The sequence below is a fragment of the Aquarana catesbeiana genome, linkage group LG02 (assembly GCF_042186555.1).
Source record: "Aquarana catesbeiana isolate 2022-GZ linkage group LG02, ASM4218655v1, whole genome shotgun sequence".
In the NCBI taxonomy this organism is placed as follows: domain Eukaryota; kingdom Metazoa; phylum Chordata; class Amphibia; order Anura; family Ranidae; genus Aquarana; species Aquarana catesbeiana.
In genome coordinates this window covers 540,707,584-540,726,531 of record NC_133325.1, presented here as the reverse complement: position 1 = coordinate 540,726,531, position 18,948 = coordinate 540,707,584, and the positions used below count along the sequence as shown (strand labels likewise).

Here is an 18,948-nt window from a genome sequence, read left to right as displayed (position 1 = left end):
ATTAGGGGCCCTAATGGAGCGGCAGCCACTGGTGGGTCCTCCTTTTATATAGTTTTGGTAAATCTAAAGGAGATTGTACAGAGATTGCACAATCAGATTGTATAGTGTATGGCCACATTTATACACCTAAAATTACCTAGTTGCTCTTTCAGTGTCATTAATTGTTAACGGCACACAAAACACAGAAGCAAACGTAAAAAACAAATGCAGTAAAAACATTGTGTGGCGGAAAACTAACACTGCACATGCCCCTGAACACACCATCCACACCGTGAAACATGGTGGCAGCATCATGTTGTGGGGATGTTTTTCAGCAGAGACAGGGAACCTGGTCAGAGTTGATGGGAAGATGGATGGAGCCAAATACAGGGCAATCTTAGAAGGAAACCTGTTAGAGTCTGCAAAAGACTTGAGACTGGGGCGGAGGTTCACCTTCCAGCGGGACAACGACCCTAAAAATACAGCCAGAGCTACAATGGAATGGTTTTCGATGAAATCATATTCATGTGTTAGAATGGCCCAGTCAAAGTCCAGACCTAAATCCAATTGAGAATCTGTGGCAAGACTTGAAAATTGCTCTTCACAGACGCTCTCCATCCAATCTGACAGAGCTTGAGCTATTTTGCAAAGAATGGGGAAAAATATCACTCTCTAGATGTGCAAAGCTGGTAGAGACATCTCCAAAAAGACTTGCAGCTGTAATTTCAGTGAAAGGTGGTTCTACAAATTATTGACTCGGGGGGGGGGGGGCTGAATACAAATGCACACCACACTTTTCACATATTTCTAAAAAAAAAAAAAATTGAAAACCATTTATCATTTTCCTTCCACTTCACAATAATGTGCCACTTTGTGTTGGTCTATCACATAAAATCCCAATAAAATACATTTGTACTCTGAGTCAATCTGTGGATAGTATAGGAAAGTAACAAAGAGCATCAGAGAACATTGAACTGAGGTGTGCCAAGGTAGCATGGTCAGTATGCCTAAAAGGGGGCATACCCAAGTATGAAATGAAATGAAAAGTAAAAGAAAAAGGAAAAAAAGGGGAATGGGTGGGTGGGATCCGAGAGCCTACGACCTCAAGGGAGGAGGCAAAGGAGGGCAGGCTTTATGCGGCCTGACACCTCCTACAAAACACAGGCTGACCTGCGGTCAGCCTTACACTTGAGCTCTGAGTCAATCTGTGTATAATATAGGAATGGAACAAAGAGCAACAGAGAACATTGACCTGAGGTGTGCAGAGGTCACGTCAGTATGCCTAAAAGGGGGCAAAAATAAACACAGTAGGATGAAAGCTTAACAGATTTATTACACACTGAATTAACATTCAATCTGCCAAATTGACAAACGCTTGTGACATCTCAAAAAGTGGCTCTGGGATATACCTAGAGAAACAAGACGACATCCACCTACCCAATCTCTTAATTATATGAGCTGGGACTCCTTGGCGCGAAGCCGCACCAATCCTGAATGAATGGCTAGAGTACGCTTTAGGGTCCAGACCCAGATTGGCCAATAGGGTACGGCAATGAAGCATGAATTGAGCTGCGGAGAGGAGAGCACTAGAAAAAGGCAACAGAGGACCATCCCTGGGTTTATCAGACATAGCACTGACGAACTGGTCTAAAACCAACACTGGGCACCACGCCTTGCCAGTCTCAGAAAACCTGATGTCCGTGCCGACTCCCGTTTGCTGCGTCTTGCAAGCATGCAGATGTAAACAGAAGTGGCTGGGGTGTCTAACCAGTTGATTGATCAAAAGTATGCGAGACCCTGGGCCAGAAACCGTAAACTCCCCTGGCTTCAAAAAAAACGTAAAAGGCCAGATATATCGCTTCCTTGAGCACCAAGCTGGGCAACAGCCCAAAAGGAGACCTCGTGAGCATGTCAGACATGTCACGAAAATTACCCATGATGGGAAGTCTGCTGACCATGGCAGGAGGGCTACTCTTCTGGATCCCTTTGAGGATGGCTTTAATAGGGTGCGCAGAAAAAAATAGAGGGCCTTGAAACTTGAAATACTGAATCCCAGCCCAATACGTCCTGATGGTTCTGTGGGCCAATTTGAGTTGGGAGTGGCAAAAATCAGTAAAAGCTAGTAGGTACTGGATGTCGTAATGGTCAGGACTAGGAAACCTCGACCAGAAAGCCTGGAAAACATTCCAAGCAGTGTCATAAGCCTTCCTAGTATTCAAAGATAATGACTTATTGATCAAGGTTGCTGCATCAGCCCAATGGGAATCTAATCCATCATTAATTGCTGGAACCATGGAGAAGGCGTGGCGCAGGCATCTGCGTCCGGGACCTGCTGGAAAAATAGTGGGAAATTAAAGCGGGACAGAGTATCAGCCGCTACATTATCTGCACCATTGACGAACCTACAATGCAAGTGAAAATTGAAATGGAGGGACAACCAAACAAGCCTACGCACAAAACCCATGATCAGCAAGGACTTAAATCTGCCATTGTTGATGATTTCAGAGGTTGCCTGGTTATCAGTGGAAAAAAACACCGTCTGTCCCGCCCATAAATGCCCCCACACCTGAGCCGCTGCCACTATGGGATAAATTTCAAACATCGCCGATGTCTCCGTAAACCAAGGAATTGCCAAGACCTCATCAGACCAAGACCCTGCCAGCCAGTGCGAACCAAAAATGGCCGCATAGCCTTTGGTGGCCGCTGCATCTGTGGACACATGAGGGGAAAAACTGAACACTGCAGAGATAAACATGGTGACCCCATTGCAATGCTGGAGGAATTTATCCCACATCAGTAGATCAGATAGAGCGGAAGGATCCAGAATAACCTGAGAATCTGAGCTAGGGGCTGAAGGCAATAATGATAACAACCTGGAAATGAAAGCCCTTCCCTAGGGAATGATCCTCATTGCAAAATTTATCGTGCCCAGCAGCGACTGTAACTCCACCCTGGTACAGACTCGGGAGACCGTAAAGGCATGAATGCAATCTCTGGTCCTAACTAGCTTGTCTGTAGGAAGACTGGCCTGCATGGACTGAGTATCAAGCGTGATACCCAGGAATGTGAGTCTAGGACCTCCCATTTTTCTGACCGCTAGCGGGACGTTGAGAGCTGAAAAAACTGAAGTGAGCTTCCAAAGGTCGGTGGGGTTCTGATCACAACCTTCAATGAGGAGAAAATCATCTAAATAATGAATCACAATTTTCCCTGTGAGTGAGGATCCAGCTAAGGGCCTGGGCAAATGAGTCGAACAACCAAGGGCTACTTTTGGACCCAAAAGTAAGTTTGGTGGCAAAATAGTATCCTCCCTTCCACCTGATAGCATGCCACTGCCAGAGTGACGGCAGAATTGGCAGAAGCTTAAAAGCGTCCGCAATGTCTGCTTTGGACAACCAGGCACCTGTGCCCACCCTGATGACAGACTGAATCGCCTGATCTACCGATGCATGTTTGAGAGAAAATTCCTCTGAAGGAGTCAGAGTTGAGGCTAGCTGTGTGTGAACAATGAGGGGCAGACAAGTCATAGATTAAATGTAGTTTATTGGCAAACTTCCCTCTAACAAGCCCCAGGGGGTTAACCCTCCAAACCTGAAAAGGTGGTGCGGTAAACGACACGATGATGAAGCCCTTCTCAAGTTCAGATTGTAGTAACAGATCCACTGCTTCCGTGTCTATAGAAGACGACCTGAGATTTGGGCATTCAAAACTATCTGACGGCAGAGAGACAAACCCCGTATGGAACCCCTCCGAGAAACCCCTTACCAAAAAGTTGATCAAAGAAGGTGACGGATGGGTGGCTAAACACTCCTGCAAAAAAGGCACGTTGATGCGGCTTAGTCTTTGTTCTGCCTTAGTGAACAGGCCGACTTAGGGTGAGCCCTGAAACACCCGGTACAAATGTGTAACAGACGGCATTGACTATAATTGCACGTCCCAAGATTGTAATTGTTACAAATCTGGGATTTCCCCAGAAAATGGATGGGCCGGCCTAACTCATCCAAGGGTGCCGGACGGCCTGAGGATGGGAGAGAGGCACCTGACCCCCTGGACATGCTAGGCAGAGCAGGAACCTCGGAATTGGGGCACCAGTATGCCATGTGCGTGGACGACTCGCAAGCCATGCACACCGGAGATCTGAGCCCAGCAAAATGCCGGCAGAACAACTCGGTATCTATGCTGCTCCAAACCGTCACCACCTGGAATTGAGCAAAACAGGCGGCCGCCTTGGCGGAAAAAGACCTGTGGTAACCATAAAAATTGGACCCGCCATACTTGTGGTCTAACTCGACCACCATATATAGGTAAAGGTCCAACTCTTCCCTTCTAAGCGGACTTACAGAGCAAATTATGTCTCTGTAAAGACTAAAGGCTAGGACAAACTCAGGGATGGACAACTTACGATTGAGCCTGTGATCCCTGAACCACCACCGAAACATCCCCGCAAGCGTAAGACCTGTTATCTGCCACATCATGAGCAGCAATTAACAGGGACGCAAGGTTAACATCCTTGCCCTCCAAGATGTCCTTTTTGATGTTCCCTGGGATAAAATGTGTGAGTAAAGGGGGGCACACAAATTATTACCTGGGCCTACCGATACCGGCCTAAGCACAGAGGGTTCTGGAATCCACTAAAGCCCCTGGGCCAATAGAAGCTCCTGGAGCTGCATTAGGCTGAATTTCCAACATCTCCACACTATTACGCAACTCCTGGCAGGACGTAGCTGGGGAATATAGAGTAGTTGGATCTGGGACAGAGAAGAAACCACAGTCTGCAGGTTAACTTGCTCCGCGTCCGACACACGAGGGAACAGCAACCTAAATAACTGGGCTTTCCGAGCCGAAGCCCAGAAAGCAATCCCCCTGTGTTGTAGTTCTGCCATCAGCCTTGGGATGGTCCAGGTTCTGATAGAGGGTGAGCCACCAAGCTCCGACCCCCTAGCCGGCGACCAACCACCCCCCCCCCCTAAAAACACAACGTAAGACACATGCCAGCCTTGTGTAATTGGCCGGCCAAGTTACCTGAGGCGTAACAGGCAAATTAAAAACGTAAACTCAGGCCTTGAAACCTGAAAACGTGTCAGGCTACTGAAGTGGTTGGTAACATGTAAGTTATGAAACAGAAACCGAGATGTAACGTATGTAACACGGAAGAGGAGACTTGCCACTGCACAAGCCAATTAAAAACGACCAACTCAATCCGTGCGAACCTGAAAACGAGACAGGTAACTGCAGTGGAGACGCCGTGATTTACGTGAAGATGAAAACTCAAAATGACGAAAACATATGAACGGTACCCAGCAAAATGATCAAAATAACAACCACAAACCGATTAAAAACAACACGTAACTGGTTGAGGAACATAAACTGCGTGAGAAATGTGAGCAGACTCAGAAAAGTAACCCGTGACAGGAATGAAAGCTGCGTGAAGGAATGTAACTGAACGAGAACCATGAATAGCGGTTCCCTCTTACCTGTGCCCGCAGTGCACGAGACCCTCCGAACAACGCTGTAAGGAAACGCTGGGCCAAGACCTGCAACGAGCAGGGAGAAACAATGCTACCGTACGTTCTCCTCGACCGATCTGCAACCCGGAAGTGACATCAGAGTCGCCTGGAAATTATGCGAATCCGAGAGCCTACGACCACAAGGGAGGAGGCAAAGGAGGGCTTTTGGTTGTCACATGACAAAATTTGGAAAATTTTAAGGGGTGTGAAAACTTTTTTAAGGCACTGTATAGTGCATTTGACAGTGTGATGATAACACATTGTAGGTAGTAGCTTTTCATTTTGATATACAGTAGTGGTGTTGAGTAGAGTAGCGCAGGGTACTTATATTTATTTAAGGGAAGCACAGATTCAGAGTACTCAGTCTCAATTTGGAACATTAAGCCTTCGTTCACATTGGACCATTTTGACATGCAATTTGACATATCAAATCGCATGGTAAATCGCCGCCTATTGCTGGCAATGGCACCATCCGAATCGCCGCGGCCCCAATTCCCAAAAGTAGTTCCTGCACTACTTTTGGTGACTTGGGGGGTGATTTGAATAGACACCTGTGCATGAACCCACAAAATCGCCCCCGAAGTCAGACTGAAATGCCGGTTTGAAATCGTGCAAGTTCAGCTGAACTCTATGCACGATTTCAAACCTGCCCTCAGTGTGAATGTGGGCTAAAGAACACTTTGGGGTTGATTTACTAAATGCAAATAGTCAGTGCACTCTAGATCTGGGGGAACACGCAAGGAAAGTAAAAAAACAGCATTTTTGCTTGCACATGATTGGATGATAGAAGTCAGCAGAGCTTTCCCTCATTTCAGAGCTTCCCTCAGATCTAGCACAGATGCACTTGCAGTGCACAGTATATCTGCCTTTAGTAAATCAACCTCATAGTCACAATGCTGCAGTTTTACAGGATCCCACATGTATAACCAACAGAAAAAAAACAGCAGAATTGTCTTCAAAGACTGTTCACACTAGGGTATATAAGCTTTGAGAGAGGCCGGTTGCACTTCAAGTAGAACTAAGGACAACGCCTTTTTTTCTCCATGGGCCATCTATGTCCCATTGTGGAGATTCTTATTCACTTCCTATTCCCTAGTCAAAACAGGAGGTGAGTGGAAATTCCATCAAAGTGATAGAATCCCTGGTTGTCAGCATGGTCACTGGAGCTAGTGTCTCCATTGGAAGATTTACCCTCTATTCCTGTTCTGTTGATAGCCCAAAATTTGGGATTTTCTTTTATTTCCACTTTCAGTAATAATGGTGAGAAGGACAAATTAAGAGGATGGATCTCTCTAACGGGGGCACAGACAGCAAAGAAAAACTGATAGGTGTTCCTATCCCTCGCCACTCCACTAAAAAAAAAAATAAGTTTTTCCTTTAGTTATACTTTCAGACACAAGTAGTTGTTCAGGGATAATAGGATTTTTTAGTTACCGTAAAATCTGTTTCTCTGAGTTCATTGACAGACACAGCCTTCTTTATTCAGAACGGTAGGGTTATATCATCTCCGCAGGAGTAGGACTAGGCAGAACATAAAAACAACTCCTGGCTATGCCCATGGGCTGTCCTCCATCAGTATATAACCCCCTCCCTGCTCTAGGTATTTAGTTTAGTAGCAAGCAGTAATAGAAGTATCAAAAAACTCCATAGAGGGGTGGGTGCTGTGTCTGTCAATGAACTCAGAGAAACTGATTTTACGGTAGGTTAAACATCCTATTTTCTCATTCGTTCATTGACAGACACAGCCTTCTTTATTCAGAACGGTAGGGACGTCCCAAAGCAGTGCCGAACATGAGGGGTGGAACAGCGAAAAATACCAAGGCTAACCCAAAAGCCAACCAGGTAACAGGAGCTTCACACAGGACAAGCTGGAACCAAAGCTGAACGATACCCCTTCAAGAGGGATTAGACCCTCTTAGCAGCTTGCAAAAAAACTTGCAGCCAAAAAAAGGCATCCGCAGATGCCAAACCATCCATTTCATAGAAACTTGTAAAAAATGTGCCATGAACACCTGAAGACAGAAGGCCCAAGATGCACTAGGCTCCCGAGAAGAATGCGCCGTAACAGGGAAAGCAGGAACCCGATTCCTGACATCATCTGTATGATCCATCCAGAAGAAGGTAACAGAAGAAACAGACAGCCCCTTTCTTGGCCTGTCCGTGAGTACAGACATAAAAAAAAAAAAAAAAGGGAAAAATAACTGCGCTTCAAAAATATAGGGAATATATGCTGCGATGTCCTAAATGTGACACAAACACACAACGTAAATGGGAAAAATTGGTGACTCGCGCTAAACAAATTAGTAGGTGTGTGGCTAAAGGATACCACAACCTTACAGGAGTCAAAATACAAAAAACATATATAAAAGTGATAGTGCTCTATGCAAACTTGGGGGAATGCACAGGCCCCCTTGAGTACATATACAGATTATGCATTAATGTATCAAAATGAGTGCAGAGAATCTTAAACAGAAAGAATTCCATGTATAATATATACAATCTTAGAAATATAAGTGTAAAAGTATTAAAGAAATAGTCCATATGGAAAAAGCACCCAAAAAAAGTGATTGACAATCCTGGGTTATCCAGTTGTATGGAATCCTAGGTGTATGGGTCCACCACCATAAATAAAGAGCCTGGCCGCTTACCAGAACCCCATGACCCCCCCGTTACAGAGGGTCTAAATGGGCTGTGAGATCCTGCTATTCCGGAACTCCCAGGAGTCAAGATGGAGGCTGGAAAGGGACATCAGGAACTGTGGTGGAGATGAATGGGTCCACAGGAAAGGACTCAGCCCTCAGCAGAGTGTTAGCATCATAAGAAGAAAAAGAGGAGGGCTCCCATAGTGTAAAATCAAACAATATTTATTTAAAATAATAGTAAACACTCACATGTAGAATAAGAAATAACATCCTCAGAAGAAGAACAGTCTGTGGCACCGGCCGGATGACCACAGATAGCTCGTCCTGCTGGATATACAGTGACAGTGGGAGGTGATGCGATGATACCGCTCAGCCCTACGCTGCGTTTCGCAAAAAAATTGCGTCTTCCAGGAGCCTGACCTCCAAAAGACTCAGTGGCTGGCAAATACAACCAAATCCCCCAAACCACATCCCAGGCAGATAAGGCAAATTCCTTGGGATGTGTTGCCAGGGATACAAGAAAGGAAACACAATGTCCTTGTTCAAATGAAAACCCAGGGACGGAACTATAGAAAAGGGCGAAGGACCGCCTAAACCTGGGTAAGGTGAACGAGAAGATAATGCCACCATTTTCGACACCCTGTGAGCAGAGGTGAAAGCCACCAAGAGGCCACCTTCCGCGAGAGTAAGCAGTGGAAGAGAAAGAGAAAGACAGAGAGAGAGAGAGACTCCTGGTGAACCGAAAACACCAAGTTTCAGATCCCACGGCAGTAGAAGAAAACCGCACTGGTGGAAAACGTCTAACCCCTTGAATAAAATTGTATGCACTAGGGACTGCAAGACCAGGGGATGCTGAAGACGACCACCCAGGCTGACACCTGGCCCTTGATGGTACTCGAGGCGTATTCCTGCATAAATGGAGATCAGAATTGGAGCTACCTAGAAAGAACAAGGATGAATGCCCGGTGATTCACACCAGGATATATGCACTCTCCACATCCGGAGGTTAAAAGCTCCTAAAAGATGAACTCACCAACTGAAGTATCCGCCTGTCAGCATTCCACTCCTGGAATGCATACACCAGAAAGGTTCTGCCACTGGGGAATACTGGCAACAGCCAGGGCCGCCACAGCCTATTTGACGCACCCTGGAGAAGGGCATAAGCCATCGTGGTTGTCTTGTCTGACTAGAACTGTACTGGGAGCCCCCGAAGTCGAACCGTCCATGATCCAGACCTAACCTAACCTGATTGCTCGAAGTTCCAGGATATTACCTGGTAGTCCGGATTCCACCAGCCTACAATGACCCAGAGCAGAGCTCAGTCCCAGGACATCCTACCTGGACCGACTGGCATTGGTAGTCACCCTGTTTAATACAAGGGGAGAAAAGATTTATCCCGCCGAAGAACCGGAGAGCGAGCCACCAGCCCGGGAACCCTGGTTTCCTAACTCAGCCGAATACGATTGTCCCAAGACCTCGGGCATTTGTCTCATGCCAGGATCTCCCTGAAGGAAGCTTGTATGCGCAAATAGAATCGTTTCAAAAAGGTAGAAACTCTCAGACCCAACACTCGCAGAGGGCTTGCCTGCCGGACAGAAAAATAAAAAACGCAACATGCAACTTCTGGAGTTTGTCCAAGAGAAGAAAACACGCTGGCCAGAGCTGAAGCTCAGGCTCAGATAACGACATTCTGGAAGGGCCCAAGCAGACTTCAGATAGTATAGGTGCCTACTGAAATCAGTCAAGGTCTGTATAGAAACTACATTGCCCCTCGGGGTAGTCGAGGAGTGTCAGAAGATAATCGTCCAGGTCAGCCAGGACCGCAAACCCCCACTGATGCAACCACGCCCGATCAGGGGCCAACACCTCACTAATACCCGAGGAAAGGTGGCCAGACTATGCACTGATCATGCGCCTCACCCACAGCAAAACTGAGAAAGTACTGGAGTCGGGCACATAACGGAATGCGCAAACAAGCATTGGTGATGTTGAAACCAGAAGGTCCCCATGATGGAGTGCTACCGCCGTGCTAACGGACTCCATCCTGACCTTCTGTACCCACACAAGGCAGGTCAGGCCCTAAACTGTTCCAGACACGGCAACCATGACAACCACACTCTGCAGCAACGGAGCTTGCACATCCCCCCGCGGAGAACAGCAAGCGGTCTAGCAGTAGATGCCCATTGGAAGTATTGACATCCAAGGTAGCCCCCAAAATACCTGTCTAAGCACCACTGAAGAGACTTTAGAAGCTCAGCAACCAGGGGAACTACGGCCAAGAGGTGTAGCTGACATACTGCAGTGCCTAGACCAATAGTTCCAGCAATGCAGCAAAGGCAGAGGAATTCCCAAATGGGTACCTCACAGCAAGTGTTTTGTTTTTTTTAGAAACACAAATGTACTCTAGACCCTCCCAGTCTTCAGGGACAATTTTTTCAAGATAAGAGGAAAAAGGGAGCGCTTTCGCCACGTAAGACGGCTTATGAGGTATCGGCTCTCCGCCGCAGCCACCGCTGCATCCCCCTCTTAAAAGTTTCCTGCACAGATGTAATAAGTGCAATAACCACTGCTTTTTTGTGCCCTACTGCAGTCATCCCCACTCCCTGGCAAGATAGGGAGCGCGGCCACCACCCTGCAAGGTGGGCCACGTCCTCAGAGCCAGATAGGAGACAGAGGGGGGAAGGGAGGGCAGGGGTGCCATATACTAGGCTATATATCTAAGCGCTACCCCAAAAAACACAGGGGGAGGGGCCACCAACTGGAACCCCCCCTTCCGAGGTCCATGTATGGGATGTCGATCGAGGCCCCACACAGGGGGCACCAACGATGCCCCTCACAGGGGGCACAGACCAAGGCCCCCACAAAACAGAGCCCCTAACAGGGGGCGCAGACCGGGGGCCCCTCACAGGGGAAGCAGACCGGGGGCCCCTCACAGGGGGCGCAGACCGGGGGCCCCTCACAGGGGGCGAATAACTGGGGCCCCTCACAGGGGGCGAATACCGGGGGCCCTCACAAGGGGCAAATAAAGGGGGCCCTCACAGGGGGCAAAAAAAGGGGGCCCTCACAGGGGGCAAAAAAAGGGGTCCTCAACAGGGGGCAAATATTGGGGGCCCTCACAGGGGCAAATACCGGGAGCCCTCACAAGGGGCAAATACCAGGGCCTCTCACAGGGGGCACAGACTAGGTTCCTACACAGGGGGCACAGACCGGGGCCCCTCACAGGGGGCACAGACCGGGGCCCCTCACAGGGGGCACAGACCGGGGCCCCGCACAGGGGGCACAGACCGGGGCCCCGCACAGGGGCACAGATCACGGCCTCTCACAGGGGCACCGATCCAGGAGACCACAGAAGCCGCTGCCCAATAGGCCGCAAAACCTGCATGCTAAATTTTGGCCGCCTGCCGCGAGTGGGGGGACTGGACCACCCAACCGGCCGCGAGTGCGGTAGGCAGCAAAGCCGCTGCCTAAATTTTCGGCCACGAGAGCGGTCCCCCAGCTGGTAGACTGCAAAGCCGCGGCATAAATTACGCCAACCACTCACCTCCCAGGCCCAACCTCTAGATGCCCCCCCAGTAACAACCTGAAGGTGGAAAAGGGGGACATGTCCACAAAGCCCCTAGGCTGGGAGCCTGGGCCTTACCAGGGATGGTGGGAAGGGGGGTGGAGGAGAACCCCGGAGGGACCGACCACCCCAAGGAGTACCCGTGCCCCACACCACTCTGGGGAAGGAGAGGAGGGGACCCCTTACCTCTCCAGCGAAAAAGCAAGGGTAACGCTCCCAGACAGATCCTCCTCGCTACCTAGGTGGGGGGGCTGTCGGCCATGAGGAACGCTGCGACACAGGCCGAGACCCGGTCGTATGCGACCTCGCGAGACGTTTAACTCACAGGGCCAGCCCCTGTCCAGTGGGGCTATGTCGCAGCCGTCCTAGCGCATAGGTGTGGTCTGCGCGCGCGCGCTGGCCAGACTGGGGTGACCACTGGATCAAGCGTCCAGCCCGTCGCCCAGCCCGGCAGTTGATTGTAGATCTCATCAGAAAAAAATCCAGGAAAAAGAGAAAATAACAAACAACAAAAAAATTCCCAGGACAAGAGATCCCAGCAGGGAACTAGGTCCTTACTCCTGACTAGGCAGAAAATATACCTAGAGCAGGGAAGGGGTTATATACTGACAGAGGACAACCCATGGGCGTAGCCAGGGGTTGTTTTTATGTTCTGCCTAGTCCTACTCCTGCAGAGATGATATAACCCTTCCGTTCTGAATAAAGAAGGCTGTGTCTGTCAATGAACAAATGAGAAAATGCAAATTACTTAAAGGGCAGTAAACAATACTAATTTGACATTCCAGCCATATCACTTTAACTTGTAATAGAACACTGAAAATGTTCCATAAATGGCCTTAGCATACCCCCCAACTTTCTGAGATGAGAAAGAGGGACACCTATTAGCAAATGGTATTTAGGCAAGGGGCACACCATGGAGAATGAATACACAAAAAAAAAATGATTGGTTAAACTGACAAGTGTTTTTTTTTAACCACTACAATTCCTTTATACCGGTTTTTGAAAGAAATGCAACAATTTTGAAAATGAATAAACAAATGAAGAGGAAAAAGGTATAGAGGGACTTTGTTACAAAAGAGGGACAGTCTCTCCAAATTAGGGACAGTTAGGAGCTTGGAAGTTTTAGCACACAAGTACTAGGTGTGGTATTGTATTTTATAAGTCACAAATAGCTTGTCTCTGTGTGTCAAATCCTTTGTTTTCTTCAAGCGTATTCATTCTACTTGTCATTGTATCATTTCCAGGCAATGTTTGGCAGCATGTTCCAGACAGAAATCCAAACAGCACTGTAAGAATTGCACTTGAGCGGTTGCCTACAACAATGCTCCACTCCTTTGAACCTACAGACTTGTCAGCAAGCTTCAGGGCACCATAATTTTGGACCATGTCAAAATAACTATGATTTGTAAAGCATGGGAACAGCAGCATGTGCTGCATTTCACCCAAAACGGAACAAAATTCATATGACAATGAATTGTGTTGATGACATTCCACTGTCTGGGTAATGAATTCCAACTGTATCTCAATCTTCATAAATGCATTTGGTGTACCTGCCATAGCTGAAAGTTTTGCACAAATCTCACAAGCATGACTTTCCATTGTGATAATGGAAACAAAACTAAATGGAGTCCACATAATAGCACCGATGACTTTCAAAAGTCTATAAAACTGTCCATGAAATTTTTAAACTTGCTATCTTTTCAGAGAAAATATGACTTCTCAAAGACCCGGAAAAAAAAATTGCCTAATGTTGCTTTAGTAAATCAAACACTGAATCTTTACATTATTTATGCCACTCGTGTAACTTGTTCAATTTCAACTAAATCAAATGTTTAAAACCTCTGCTAGAGGGATTACTAGCAGAGTATTTCCTGGAGATGTGCAGAATTAGATTCTACCATCTTGTACTACATGAAGCCAGTGACCAAACTGCTATTGACTTTGGACTGCAAAGCTATTAAAACTGTCTTTAGCAGCCATAATATGCATACTGTTATTAATATGTGTACTGGTTAAACATTGGTATTTACAGTATTTTATCATGATTCCTGTGTATGCTAATTCTAAATTGCATGCAATAAAGAGCACTGATCATGGAATTGTGGCAGCCTCTAGCTTGTGTCTCAGTGAAAATATTTTTGCACACCTTTATTATAAATACATTTAATACTATAGCACACTTTGTTGATTATATGGGAAATAAAAATCCTTTGTAGCATACTTGTCTATAATTGTTTGCGACCACCCAACATCTTTACTTGTATGCTTTCTTTGCTGACTGCTGCTTGGTTTACAGACTTCACTTCCACTTGTTGATTTGGCAGTTTATTTCAGTCACCTGTTTGCCATGTCAACTGTTGCAAGAACCTGAGGACTGCAATCTGACAACAATTGATGTCTCAATGTGGGAATCCTGATCCGGGCAAATGTCTGTTTTTTCGTGCTCTAGCGCACGTCATGACGTGCGCTAGAGCACGAAATGCATCGAAATTGAGGCTTGACATGTTTGATACAGGAGCTTTCTACTTCCACTTTCAGCTGAGACGCACATTGCGCTTCCTGCATCGCATACCGACTGAAGGACCGGCCTCTGCTTCATCCCCCATCTGCGCTGCTATCTGCTGTATCTTACATATACATGCAAGTGCTTTTAATTAAAGACAGTATTACACTATATTGCCCCTCAGATTTATTGGAAAGAAGCTGTGGATATGCACTCCAGAGTGTAATGCCTCGTACACACGGTCAGATTTTCCTACCTAAAATGTTCGATGGGAGCCTTTTGTCAGAAATTCCGACCGTGTGTATGCTCCATCAGACATTTTCCATCGGAATTTCCATTGCACAAAATATGAGAGCTGGTTCTCAAATTTTCCGACAACAAAATCCGTTGTCGGAAATTCCGATCGTGTGTACACGCATGCTCGGAACCAAGCAGAAGAGCAGCACTGGCTATTTGAACTTAATTTTTCTCGGCTCGTCGTACGTGTTGTACGTCACCACGTTCTTGACGTTTGGAATTTCCGACCAACTTTGTGTGACCGTGTGTATGCAAGACCAGTTTGAGCCAACATCCGTCGGAAAAAAAATACATAGATTTTGTTGTTGGAATGTGCAATCGTGTGTACGAGGCATAATAGTTTGAGGAATTTACCATCCATGATTGAAATAAAGTCTGATTAATTTCTGGAAACAGTTGATTGGAGCTGCATGTGGCTTGGAAGGTCCTAGCTAAATGAGGAAGGATCCCCCCCCTACTATATGCCTGGTGATCACTTTGTGGCCAAAGATATCTGGTGAGCACATTTATATATCACTTTGGGTGAAGCACTTTGGTTCCCTCAAGATTTAAGCACATTGCACTTTAGGAGGCACGGTGTTGGAGAAATTATATATAGAAGAATTGAACCACTATACTGTTTTATTCACATGAATATTTGTGCTGGACTGTTCTAACACTAAACCCATGGTGTATTTGTTGTCACTAAATATTGCACCCACACTACGTTGGGCGATATATGTTTTTTGCACCCAATTTGTCACTATTTTAAGCTAATGATGGTTTTGACTTAAAGGGGTTGTAAAGGTGCACGTTTTTTCACCTTAATGCATCCTATGGCGAGGTTGAAAAAAGACACAAGTCCAACCTAAGTGTGTGATTTTATGTCAGTATTACATTGTATATCCCTGTATGTTGTGGTCCTTCAGGTGCTTATCTAATAGTTTTTTTAAATTATCGATGCTTCCCAATTGAAACCACTGTCTGTAGAAGAGAATTCCACATCCTAACCTCTTACAGTAAAGAACCCTCTACGCAGTTTAAGGTTAAACAGCTTTACTTTTAGTTTTAGTGAATGGCCGCATGTCTTATTAAATTCCCTTTCACGGAAAAGTTTTATCCCTATTGTGGGGTCACCAATACGGTATTTGTACATTGAAATCATATCCCCTCTCAAGCGTCTCCTCTCCAGAGAGAACAAGTTCAGTGCTCATAACCTATCCTCATAACTAAGGTCCTACAATCCCTTTATTAGTTTTGTTGTCCTTCTCTGGACTCTCTCCAGTTCCAGCACAACCTTCCTGAGGACTGGTGCCCAGAACTGAACAGCATACTCTAGATGCGGCTGGACCAGAGTCTTGTAGAGTGGGAGAATTATTGTTTTATCTCTGGAGTTAATCCTCTTTTTAATGCATGCCAATATTTGCTTTGCTTGCAGCAGCTTGGCATTGCATGCTATTGCTGAGCCTGTCATCTACTAGGACCCCTAGGTCCTTTTCCATCCTAGATTCCCCCAGAGGTTCTCCCCCCAGTGACTAGATTGCATTCATATTTTTGCCACCCAAATGCATTTTTTTTAAATTTTATTACATTAAACCTCATTTGCCATGTAGATGCCCACCCCATTAATTTGTTCAGATCTTCTTGCAAGGTTTTCACATCCTGCAGAGAAGTTATTGCCCTGCTTAGCTTAGTATCGTCCGCAAGTACAGAGATTGAGCTGTTTATCCCATCCTCAAGGTGGTTTATGAATAAATTAAATAGGATTGGTCCCAGGACAGAAGCCTGGGGGACCCCACTTTCCACCCCGGACCATTCCGAGTACTCCCCATTTATCTCTACCCTCTGAACTCGCCCTGTAGCCCGTTTTCAATCCATGTACTCACCCTATGGTCCATGCCGACGGACCATACTTTATACAGTAAACCTTTATGTTCTTCCAACTCGAGTCTTACCATTGCTGTGTACTCCTGGAACTTTTGCCAGCTTCTGTTGTAGACATTGCTCGTGCTCCTCTTTTGAGCCCTCATAAGGGTCTACACAACTTCTGTGGAGCACCCCAGATTTATGAGCCTCCGCCTTTCAATATCCAGGATGCTAAGCTAAGTCTCTCTGGTGCTAGGTACAAGACTGGGCCCTGGCTCAGGAGATCTGGCCTCGCCGGTAACGTACGAGGCAGCCTGGCACTCAGGCGTAGGGGCAGGGGATACCACGGATGTTTGGGCCAGTCTGGAATTACTGCTAGCACCATGACGTCTTCCCTCCTCAGTCTGTTCTGCTGCTGTTCGGCTGCTGCCGATATCATCAGCACATGCAATGCATACTAGCTCTGCCTTTGTCTTGCAGGGTTTTTTTTCTGAGGTTTACAACCTCTTTAACCCTTTCGATGCCAGAGCCGTTTTTTGCATTTTTTGCACACGTTTAAAAAAATAATTTTAGGCCTGAAGATTACATAAAACTATAACAAAAAATTAAAATTATATATTTTCTGAAAGCAGACACCATAGAGAATAAAATAGTGATAGTTTAATTTTTTTTTTTTTTTTTATGTCCCACAATATTACAGCAGGTCTAGGAAACGCAAAATTTCAGTACAAAATACACTAAAGTTAATTTTAGGGCACACAAAAATGCAATAAATAAATTATAAATAATTTTTTGATAAAATATAAAAGCCATAAATTTGCGTGCGAGAAGCAAAACGATACCCCAGCTCCACTGTCAATATGATGATCTATGAACTGTGAACCGGTGCTCTAGCCAGGACGTTCAGGCCCCAAAATGCAGTACTTGAATCAGAAAAGGGCTGGCGACTCGGATGCTCTTGAATAAAAGTCCTTTATTTGGTTACATGGGTACAGGCTACGCTGACGCATTTTCAGCTAAGAAGCCTTCATCAAAGCTTTGATGAAGGCTTCTTAGCCGAAACACTTCAGGGTAGCCTTTACCCGCGTACCCATGTAACCAAATAAAGGACTTTTATTCAAGAGCGTCCAAGTCGCTAGCCCTTTTCTGATTTAAATTTGCGTGCACCAGTAAAATGGTGACAAACTTTAGTACCCTATATTTTTCATAGGCGACACTTTTAAAGTCCCCTATGGTCATCAGTTTAGCGTTACAGAGGAGGTCTGGGGTCTGGTGCTAGAAATATTGCTCCCACTCTGACGTGCTCAGTGATTTGTAACATGTGTATCACAATCACTATTTTCATGCGTATGTGTCCCAACACGTGCGTTTACATTCGTACGTGCATTATATGTGCTGCCTTCTCGTCCATCTCCTGCGAGGGGGGATCCCCGCCTTACCTTCCGTCTCCCGCGGGGTTGTGTTGTTTTACGCCCTCCCCCCCAAAAAAAAAAATATTGAGCACCAGCTGCCACTGCTCTAGAGCTTACTAAATGAGCAGGAGCTCTGTTGAGTTTCATCATCCAATCATTGGGGGCATTAGTGGTAGGTGACTAAAGCACATAAACCCAAGGTAAGTATAGTAACAAGTCCTAGTTGCAATCTCGGAACACCCAATAAAAGGATAGTATGCGACTTACGTGGCATGTTCACCAATGCCTGGAGCCTGGCAGACAATATGGGTGAACTAGAGATACTATTGTACGAGGAGGATTTGGATTTTGTGGGAACTTCAGGGACCTGGTTCAACAGCTCTCATGATTGGCTGGCAACCATTCAAGGGTATACCCTTTATTGCAGAGATAGAGAGAGTGAAATGGGGGAGGGGTGTGCCTATATATCAAGAAAAATGTACAAGTGAATGTGAGAGATGACATCACTAAGGGAGCTAGGGAGGAGGTGGAATCCTTACGGGTAGAGCTCCAAAGGGATGAAGCTAAGGGGAAAATAATACTAGGAGTATGCTATAGGCCTCCTAACCTGAGGGGGAGACGGATCTCCTATCACAATTTGGAGTAGCAGCAAGGATGGGAAGTGTTATCATAATGGGGGATTTTAATTATCCAGACATAGACTGGACGGAGGGAACCACATATTCGTCTAAGGCTCGCCAGTTCCTAAATGTATTGCAGGACAATTTCATGGGTTGGATGATAGACGCACCAACTAGAAATAAAGCGTTACTGGATCTACTGATTACCAACAATACAGACCTGATCAAGGATGTGGAAATATGGGGCAATTTAGGAAACAGCGATCACAGGTCAATTGGCTTCAGTATAAATTCATACAAATAGGAAACATAAGGGGAATACAAAGACACTGAATTTCAAAAGAGCCAACTTCTCTAAACTACGAACCTTGCTAGAAGGCATGAATTGGGATAAAATCTTAGGAACAAAAAACATGGAGGAGAGATGGGTTTGCTTTAAGAGCATATTAACCACTTAAGGACCGCCTCACGCCGATGTACGTCGGCAAGGCGGCACGGGCAGGCAAAATCACGTACATATACGTGATTTGCCTCCCGCGGGTGGGGGGGTCCGATCGGACCCCCCCCCCCCGGTGCCCGAG

General features: G+C 46.2%; 1 protein-coding gene across 2 annotated transcripts in view; it reads left to right on the top strand.

Annotated features, from left to right (window-relative positions):
• The window catches only part of SLC26A9 (solute carrier family 26 member 9), a 659,312-nt gene extending 645,523 nt beyond the window's left edge, over positions 1–13,789 (top strand). For both annotated transcript variants that reach the window (XM_073615875.1, XM_073615876.1), the window contains exon 21: positions 12,935–13,789. In XM_073615875.1, coding sequence (XP_073471976.1) covers positions 12,935–12,982 — 48 coding nt within the window. In that variant the 3' untranslated portion in view covers positions 12,983–13,789. The remainder of the gene's footprint in view (positions 1–12,934) is intronic.
• The last annotated feature ends 5,159 nt before the right edge of the window (positions 13,790–18,948 follow it).